Below are 10,713 nucleotides of genomic sequence, written 5' to 3'. Positions count from 1 at the left end.
CTTAGACCCTGTTGATATAGTGAGGATAACTCACCTCGAAACTGCCGGCTGAAAAGATAAGATCCCGCTGCTCCGAACTCTGGCACGAACTCCTCCACTAAACATCAAAACATACAACTCAATAAATACCCTTAATTACCTAAATACCCCTGGAAGACAACTGGTCAACCTTGGACGAGTCAAAGTCAACCCCTGACTGACCCTACTCGCCGAGTCATCCCGATGACTCGCCGAGTCCTTATGCTCAGAACTTCCCTCAATTAGCGACCCAACTCGCCGAGTCACCCCAAGACTCATCGAGTCCAACAACTCTGAGTCCACTCGCACCCAACTCACCGAGTCATCCCTTGACTCACCGATTCATCGACTCAACCAGAAACATTGGGACTTCCTCGACAAGACTCGCCGAGTCCAAATGGACTCGTCGAGTCCAAGGCCATCTTCAACCTACTCGCCGAGTTGTTCTTCCAACTCGTCGAGTCCCAGGCCATCTTCAAGCAACTCGTCGAGTCCACCCATGTGACTCGTCGAGTACCACCTATCTGAATCCATATAGAAGCATCTCAGGCCATGCAATTGATCCAAAACATAGATCCAACCTCCTACAATCCATCCATCACATAAAGTGGCAAACTTTACGTGAATCTAACGAGATCTAAGCCATATTCACCTTAAAACCAAGGTTTGGGACATGGTGGCTTCACTAAGCACTCAAACACAGGAACTTTAATGCACTCTAGGCCTTCAATATTCCAGATCTGAGGTAGCAACCTCAGATCTATCCTCCAAACTCCAAAACATTCCAAGACATACTCCCCACAAACCCCAAAATGATGAAACTAGGAATGCACAGCCTAAGGACGAAGATATTACCTCCAAAAGATGCCTCAATAGCAGCCAAACTCGAATCCAAGCAAAGCCCTTTGATCCAAGCCACTTCTCCTTCAAGATCTCTTCAAACAACACCTCTCCAAGCTCTAATTTGCTCCACAAATGATCTCTCCACGAATTTAGGGTTTCTGGAACTCAAGGGGGGGAATAAGGGAGGCTGTGGAGGGGTATAATGCTCTTTATATAGGGCTCAACCCCGGAAATTAGAGTTTTCTCCATACAGCACCTACTCGCCGAGTCCATCCTTGGGACTCGCCGAGTAGGCCACTAGACACGCGACCATGACCGCGACCTAACTCGTCGAGTCTATCCATGGACTCGCCGAGTCATCCTCTAAAACTTACACTTTTAGCCCTTCAACTCTACTCTTACGATTCCGGGATGTTACAATATATATATATATATATATATATATATATATATATATATATATATATATATATATATATATATATATATATTCTGTTGGTTCCTCCCAGCACTACTACTTTGAAATGGAAGATATCTTCCAAGTAGTACTTTCTAATTGTGTACGAACCTATATCACGAAAACTATGAATGCATTCATTTCAACATAGGAAAGCTCATCATGAACCACTAAGTTCAATCTAAAAATCTCACTCTTCATGAGTGATCAAAACCAATCCTAAATAAAATATCAATTATGAAAACTCATCTTGAGTAATCAATAACAAATCTCAAATCAATTATCCAAAACAATAACCATCCTATCCAAAAACAAAACAAAACAATAACCAACAATGTCATTCTTTTCTGAACAAATTATATTTCAGATCGTTAACGACTTAGCATGTTGTTATTTCAACCCTCGATGTGTTCTTTTTAAAAACATATGTGGATCAATGGGAACTACTCAATCCATACTTAAAGTATCATATCATAAGACTTTCTTGTTCATATAAAACACATAATAAATCGTTTTACTTTTCTGGTGCTATGTACAAAAAAGTCCACATGTACTCGCCTGTCCAGTTAGGGAAGATTAACTGCCAATTCGACCTCATGTCTTGTGTAACTTTCCAACCTATCGCTCATATGAACTTATTCATATACTATAACAATTTCCTTAGAACTTTTACGGGCTTACTAAGATATTTCTTTATTTAATTACTAGTTGAATAAGGTAATAATTTGTTACCCAACTCATTGAGTCTTATCGTATAACTACTAAACGGCTTAACCCTGTAATTCGTTAGCTCGACAAATCTTGTCAGGTCAACCCGTAATCCGGGGTTTACAATTCTCACTGACCGGATTAATAATCTTATTATGTCGTTGGGTTAATAATAGCATTGTATTATACCCCGACAGTCTAAACTCATGTCCCAGTCCTTGCTCCGTGATTACGATGTCTTAAATATCGAAATAACAACGTAGATAAACAAAATAATTGATTATACCTATCTTTGGTAATGATTCTTATATATCTGGGTTACTACGTGCTTCCGTAAACTATACAACATTATGTACCCGTGCAAAGTTCTCCCCGACAACACGAAAAACAAATGACAAAGACACCTATATATAGGATGCAAGGCATGTCACGCCTCTCTCAAGGCTCAACGCGCCTTGCATAGGTGTCACATCTGGAGCTTCCATGTGTCCCGATGAATTCCACATGTAGTCAATGTTTGACGTGTGTTTTTTGTGATTTGGAATAGGTGCGTTGTGTCTTTTAAAGAGGCACTCCACATCTTTTTGACTTCCTATCGTTAATGTTCTACCAATGACTTTATATTTTAAATTTATTTTTCTTCTAAAGTGGGAAAGATTATAACATATGTTTCATCTTTTAAGAGTGAGTTTATGTGTCTTCAACACATGCGTGATTGAACGCAATAAATAAGCAATAGGTGCCCAATATATTAATGATTTTAGAGTAAATCATGTAGTATCATATGGGACTCCAACCAATTTAGTTAGTCGATGAAGCCCAAAACCTAGTCTTAAAGGCAAAGAGATTGACGTTGGGATCCTCATACACTCTTTAGAGTTGCACAAGTGAGGCACCCTATTCTACAAACTCGATAGTTTTTCCCAACCACCAATCTGATCGATCACCTATAACGCAAAAGTTGTTTATGCATTTTTAGATTGAAAACATGATTATAAAAGGTCATAGGATCCACATTTTATTTATAAATGCTGTTGTGCCTTTTTGGAAAAGGTCATGTAGTGAGTTTTGCAAGAAGATAGTAACTTTTCTTTAAATAGTTGTGATTTTCACATTTGATAGTTGATGCAAAGACATGATTTTTTGTTAACTTTTCAATTTTTTTTCATCATTTATGTTAATTATTTAAAGAAATCCATAAATTTAATTAGTCTCATTATGTTTTTAACATACATACATGATTTTTTTTTTGTTCATTATAAAAAAGGACTTCACTTGGAAATACGAAATCCCAAAATAGTAACATAAAACTAGCTTGGAAGGTTCTACAGAAATTTTCTCAATCTTAATTTAAAAGGATGAAAGTTATTGCTAATGCAACTTATACATCCAATTTCAAAGGTTGCATTAAAATTTGCAGTGTTTAATGCAATAAAAAAATAAAGCTTAATGAAAAATAAAATCTTGAAGTCCCAATCCATTTAACTTTATAAACTTCAATGATTTGTGATGCCCTTATTTAAAATAAACATATCAAGTTGATTTACTTGATGAGACAAGCATTTACGTATGTATAACATTTCATTAAGACATATTATTATCGACCCAAAGTTGAAAGTTCATATCGAGAAGAAAAATCCCATTAATTCTGAAAACACACTGCAAACCGACTTAAAGGAAAATATTTTTACTTAAAGATACATCCTTAAGCCTGCTTCTTCTTCTTCTCATAGTACTGATAGTTTTTCTGGAACTCCAAGATCCCCCAAACCACCTGCCAGAACCCCATCTCCGGCCATAAAGCTTTCGGGGAATACAAGAAACAGTTGGTGGTTTGCCACAACAGAAAGTTGCTTAACCTTGTCTCGCCGGAGCTCCTCACTAGAATATCAGGATCTGGAGCTACTCCCATGTACATATGCTTCTCAAGATCAACCACTTTGATCATCGATTGACCTCCATGATTTATGTCAGTATTCATGTTTCCATTCATTATACGTATGCTAGTAGCTTCACTTTTTTCTTGACAAGCTTCATAAATGGCTCGTGGGATTTCATGGGATGAAGTGTATGCAACACATACTAGGAGATATGTGCGTGAGTTTTTAGCGGTGGCTTCCATGGCCTTCTCAGCGGCAATCCTTACGGGTTCATATAACCTATCGAGATCGCCGATAAACATGACTCTAACACCATATTGGTTTATAAGAGTAAGTTCATTTAGAAACCCTTCTATCTTTTCTTGCATCAAGTCCATTACGTATTGGACTTCATCAGGGCGTCGATTAAAATTGTCGAGGCTGAATGCATAGATGGTGACATACTTAACTCCTATCTCGTAGCAATATTTTAGGACTGCCATGAGTGCGAAAAATCCAGCTTTGTGACCTGCACCCTCCGTGAGCTTCCATTTCTTGGCAAACCTTCGGTTTCCGTCGAGGATGAAGGCGATGTGTTCTGGAATCGGGCGTGAAGAAATGACACGAAATATGAGTTTTCTGAAGGTGTGGTTTACGCCTCCTAGGAACTTGCTGATAGTACCATTTGATCTTTCGTCTTCCACTTGTTTCCTGTCAATAACAAGTTAAAATTGCACTTAGATTAATTCCAATGTAGATCTAAACCAATAGGAACGTCATAAAATTATATAAGGCTTTAAATTTTCTAAGAAGTAGAAATATTCTAATAAAAATTTGAAATTCTAAAGTATAACATGATCATAAAAGTCATGGACGTACTCATTGTGTTTGAACTTTAGTTCATTTGAAAATATGGAAACTCGATTATCTTCAATGAAGTTAAAGTACCAGTTCTCAAATTGTTAGATGATAATCAATTTAAACATAAATATAGAAATTTGTAGTCTTAAATGTATTGATTTCAAACTATTAGTTGTTTGCTCGGGTTTTCTTTAGGTTCTTGCATCCCTTTCGTCTTTTTATCTAGCTTTTCTCTTAGGATGGTGGTCGGTTGGTATCATCCCTACCATATATCCAATAGCATCAGGGCGGTGTTCCTATATCTCCCACCTCCCATTCCCCGTTTTTCCTCCACTGAGTCTTTTACCTTTTTTAAGTCAACTTTGAATAGAGAACACCATTTTCCGGTAGCTTCCTTTTGTGTTGTACCAAGTAGGTGGAACAATGTTCCTATCGGTACCAATGAGTCATATGAGCCTACTTGTCTTTTGTATCTAGCTCTTCCTGAGATACTCCCACCACCCTTAAGTGGTTGTTTTGAAAAATTTTGGTGTTGTTTTAAAATTTTACCTAATAAATGTAAATTTGATTGTTTTTCATGAATTCCCTTTAATTCTATGAGATTGAAAAGGTAATTATGGATATTTATTAACTACATCACTTTTATAGAATAATAATCAAGTGTAAAAGCTAATTAGAAGTCACTCCACATAAAGTAATCAAATCTACAAAAAAATGGCATATTAAGACATTTTTGTATAACTTAGGGTTATGTTACAAAAACTTATGATAATTTCTTTTCACTTTTTATGGATAGAAAGGCGATGTATTAAAATATTTATCTTGTTTTAGTAAGATAGTGCCTTTCACTTGTATATGTAATTAAAAGAAAATTCCATATATGTTTTTCTTAAACTATAAAATATCATATTTGCTCAACTTAAAATTTTAAATATCGTATTTATCCTTTATAAAACTTCAAAATATCATATTTATCAAAATCTTTTTTTACAATGTTTTTAATACTTTATAATCATTTTTGTCTATCTTTGAATTATTATAATAACTGAAAATTTTAACGATATTATCCTTACGTCTATAATAATGGAATAATTATTTTTAAATTATTGGATTGTCGTTCTCTTGTCAAACAAAATGTTTCATCTTCAGCCCTTTACATGAGATGTATGCATTCATTGTTTAGTTTTTATTATTGTTAAATATTATATTTTGTATTATGGATGATATTTTAGATATTATCATTAATATTTTGATGTTCAAGAATTATATATATATATATATATATATATATATATATATATATATATATATATATATATATATATATATATATATATTGATGACAAGAATTACAAATACAATATATTAAAATTTTATGAAGTTTAAACATGATATTTAAAAATTAAGTTAGACAAATATAATATTTTGATGTTTAATAAGTTTTTATACGAAATTCCTCCTATAAATAATTATATACAATGACCCGTAGTGTAGCAATATTTATTTTGATGCAGGTGAAAAGAGTCCTGCAATTACTTGTTGAGAGATCATATATATATATATATATATATATATATATATATATATATATATATATATATATATATATATATATATATATATATATATATATATATATATATATATATGTGTGTGTATTAAAAATGATAAAATGTATAATCACAACTACATATACAAATTTGCATCATGCGTTTACGATTCTCTTTTTTGCCATGTATCACGTGTTCAATGATATAAACTTATTTTTTTCATTTTGTTTTTTGCTATAACACTTTTTTATTTGTATAAAAACTAAAATATTTAGAGTTCTTCAAAATTTTAATTCTATATAAAACTAACGTAATATGTTAAATTTTAAAAAATTTATTATTATGTTTATTATAATAAAATAAAAAAATCAACTATCTCCAAATGTCATCACTTTTATTGATTCTTCTATTAATTATATTAAAAATTTGTAAAAAAAAGAAAAAAAAGTTTTAAATTTTCATACTTTTAAATAAAATAAAAAAATCAACTATCTCCAAATGTCATCACTTTTATAGATTCTTCTATTAATAATATTAAAACTTTGTAAAAAAAGAAAAAAAAAAGTTTTAAATGTTCATACTTTTACTTAGTTTAAAGTTTCTTTTTTCTAATTTTCATACAACATTTTTTAAACAAACTATTTCTTAATTTTTTAAACTTTTTTATTTTCAATCTCCTAATTGTTTTAAACTTTCATCAAACATCGTAATAAAAAAAAAAGAAAAACTCCATAAATCCTTATATTTTGGCTGTGTAATAGATTTAGTCATATATATATATATATATATATATATATATATATATATATATATATATATATATATATATATATATATATATATATATATATATATATATATATAATTCAATTAAGATCAAAACCGGGAATTGTATTTAATTTGAAATTTTTTCGATCAACAAATTATCCAACTTTGAAAAATTATATTTTTAGTTATGCTTTTAAATTTTTTAAAAATTTGATCCAAAATTTACCATTCTTTTTCCATTATTATTATTATTATTATTATTATTATTATTATTATTATTATTATTGTTGTTGTTGTTGTTGTTAATTCATCCTAAATTTTAATTTTTACATCTTTTTTCCAAAATTTTATTTGGAATATGTTTTCTTGATCTAAAATAAAGCCGTAAAAGAAGATATCCAAATAAATAAATAAATAAAATAAATTAAAAAAAAATTCAAAGTGGATGCAAATAAATGAAAAAAAAAAAAAAAAAAAAAAAAAAAAAAAAAAAAAAAAAAAGTGTGCATGTTTGATGCGTGCGTAACAAAAAAATTGCATGAGAGACATACATCCCGTGTGTTGTGTGTGTTTCTTTTGTGGCACAAAACAGTAACAAAGGATCAAACAGATGTATATGAAAGTCTCACAAAAAAAATTCCAATTCTCACCCAAACTTTATGAATTCTTTGTTCTTCACAACAACATGCCAGGGGTTTCATGATGGATGTAGATGCTACGTTATTATATAATATTTTTGTTTTAGTCGACATTATCATACTATTTTAGTGTTTTCTTGTAGTGTTTTAACTTCTAACTTGTGTAACTAACTAAAGAATGGAGCTTGATTATACAATAAATGAATTTAATTACTTTGATCTCCTAGAAAGGTTATAAATTATTAAATTTCTATCGGAAACCACAAATAAATTAAATGAAAGCCTATTCGTAATATTAAATTTTTATTTATAGCTTCTTAGTATTTAGTCTTTTCAATAACTAGGTATATGATATAAAATGATTTATTTAAATGCAAAAAATTGTTTAGAAATGTTAATCTACTTTAATGATCAACTATTGGCTTTTTCTGGGACATAACCATTAGAACGTAAACTTTCTTTTTTGCTTCACAAGTGAGTGAATTGGAAGAAAATAATTGTTGTTTTATGGTAGATATTGTAATAAATTGTGTTAAAAAATAAGTCATATTTAGGGTTGCAACATATAAAAACACACACAAAAAAGTAAAAGAATAAAAAGAAATATAGAACAGGTTAAATATGTTGAACACTATTCAAAATGCTTTCAAATAGTTACAACCTTTTAATTTTATTTTTATTACTACATCACTAATATTTAAAAACTTAACTAATTGTTGTTAGAATCTGGATATGAAATAGGATCATATATGGCAATTTGGATCTGGATTTTGATTGATTTAGTAAATTACCTTCTTTCATTAATATTTCAAGCCTATATGTATTCACAAAAATCGATCACTGATAACCTTCAACTCACTTTCGACTTTAGGAAAATTGAAAGCCATAATCACATAAAGTATGGGAATTGTTTTTATCTGTGAGTCCAAAATTTTGAAATTTTACTTGTATTTATATTTATATTTACAATCTTGACAATATTGATAAAAATGGTTTTTGGGAAGCTATAATTTTTTTATCTACTTTTCAGCTTAGTTTGGCTGTGGAATCTATGAACTTACTCTCTATTAATGTGTTGGTCTCAAACATGGTTGTCCACTATATTCCATTGTTAGGGCTTTGCCCCTTGACCCCATAAGAGTCACGACTCGATTGACACCCGACTTCTTCTTTTTTTATGTTCGAGATTTATATATGAGTGTGCATTTTACACCTTCGAACTTTTGTTCCATCATAGTATAAAAACTCTAAGCAAATAGATGTTGATGGATCATACAAACGAACCCAAGCATTAAATCAATACCCTTTGCAACTTATATCTAGACCTAAGACACTTTGAGGAACTATAAAACAAACCAATCCAAATTTATAAATAAAAAAAATAAAAACATCTTGAAAAGATGATTATGGCACTTGGTCACAATCAAAATAGCAATTCTTTACCTATTTTTTAAAGAGCATTTTCAACTTTATTTCAAACCCTATCTTTTATTCCGTCATAAAATTAAACGATCTCCAACTCTGTTTCATTCGGAACTCCATTTTAGAGCAAAGAAATAGTAATACTGAAAATATGAAGTATTTACTATTTTCTTTTTTACTCCAAAATTGATTTATACTTTATTTGTAAATTTTAGTTCTCATATTGTAGGTTTATCAATTTCTATTTTATTTTAATTAACTTGCTATAATTTAAATTATATTAGAAAATCATAAATATAAAATTTAATATTTGTGTATCGAATTCATATAAAATTTTATAAATATGTAAAATAAAACTAATAGATTGAAAGGTCTTTTTAACAATCTTTATAAATTAAAAAAAAAAACATTATAAGCTTTTATATATATATATATATATATATATATATATATATATATATATATATATATATATATATATATATATATATATATATATATATATATATATATATATATATATATATATATATATATATATATATATATATATATATATATATATATTCTTTGAAGTAAAAAGTGAAGTATGGATGAACTGAAATACTATTTGTTTCATTTTTAGTGTATTTTGACCAAGATATATAGAAAACCAAAAGAAAAAACACATTTGGAACAAAAATCCTAAGACTTACAGCGAAGTGTCCGTTGCAATGATTGGATTCAATTCCATATTGGTTCAACAAAAGATAATGCTTAATCTGTTGATCAAAACATCCAGATCGATCAAATATAGGCCTGCACCCATACAAAGGATAAATATAAATAAAGTAAAAACGCCTGAAACAAAACATATTTTCGAGTCTCACCTATTGGCCGATTATGTATTTGAGGAAGTAGGAGAGAGAGTGATAGAAATAATTAAGTATAAGATGTTAATTATGTGGAGAGATTTAGCAGTGGCTTGCTCCCACAACACTTTTTATAGCAATGGAATGGAATCGAAGAGAAGTATACAGGTTTTGAGCTTGAGTCTTGACCACTTTTCCTTTGCAAGATACTTTAAATTTGACATTTTGCAAAAAGAGTTGTTATCTACGCTCTTTTTTAGAGGTGTAAATATTTGCCCATCGTAGGGGGGGATTTTCTATCTAATAATTAGTCTTTCACTTTTATTTATAATCATATTTATTTCATGGTGGCCTCTCCTACAATTTTTAAGAAATTAAAAAAACAAAAAAACAATTTACATTTTTTTATGGGTTGGCATAAGTATTTTTGGCTACAGCCTTTTTTTTATATGCTTTTATATATATATATATATATATATATATATATATATATATATATATATATATATATATATATATATATATATATATAGGGATCATATGAGAATTTATAGTTTCCCGAAAACCCGAGAACTAAAAATGGAACGTTAGATCGAAATTTTGAATGACTTGGATTGATCATTGCATAATTGTAATTATCATTTGTTTAATGGCATCAAATACATTTTATAAATAATGATAGGGGCATATCGGGAATTAAAAATATCATTTCTCTCTCTCTCTCTCTCTCTCTCTCTC

The 10,713-nt window shown here is 29.8% G+C and overlaps 1 protein-coding gene across 2 annotated transcripts; it reads right to left on the bottom strand.

Annotated features, from left to right (window-relative positions):
• Positions 1–3,588: 3,588 nt before the first annotated feature.
• On the bottom strand, positions 3,589–10,140 carry LOC145031784 (dehydrodolichyl diphosphate synthase 6-like). 2 transcript variants are annotated; one of them, XM_078980410.1, is made up of 3 exons: positions 9,994–10,140; positions 9,820–9,922; positions 3,589–4,596 (listed from the first exon to the last, which is right to left on the bottom strand). In XM_078980410.1, exons 2-3 carry the CDS (start codon positions 9,855–9,857, stop codon positions 3,732–3,734), a joined length of 903 nt encoding a protein of 300 aa, XP_078836536.1. In that variant the 5' UTR covers positions 9,858–9,922; positions 9,994–10,140; the 3' UTR covers positions 3,589–3,731. The 2 variants fall into 2 exon arrangements, with proteins under 2 accessions (XP_078836536.1, XP_078836537.1); XM_078980411.1 differs by having other exon boundaries at positions 9,820–9,885; positions 9,994–10,131.
• Positions 10,141–10,713: the final 573 nt, after the last annotated feature.

The sequence above is a fragment of the Lactuca saligna genome, chromosome 2, assembly GCF_052625555.1.
Source record: "Lactuca saligna cultivar CGN05327 chromosome 2, ASM5262555v1, whole genome shotgun sequence".
In the NCBI taxonomy this organism is placed as follows: domain Eukaryota; kingdom Viridiplantae; phylum Streptophyta; class Magnoliopsida; order Asterales; family Asteraceae; genus Lactuca; species Lactuca saligna.
The sequence above is the reverse complement of the archived record's forward strand: the minus strand, read 5'-3'. Positions and strand labels throughout refer to the sequence as shown.

Bases quoted from the DNA above. Each gene is read 5' to 3' on its own strand.
- LOC145031784 (XM_078980410.1), bottom strand. From the start codon at position 9,857: ATGGAATTGAATCCAATCATTGCAACGGACACTTCGCT. The intron at 4,597-9,819 runs GTAAGTCTTAGG...TGTTATTGACAG, and splicing joins ATTGCAACGGACACTTCGCT to GAAACAAGTGGAAGACGAAA.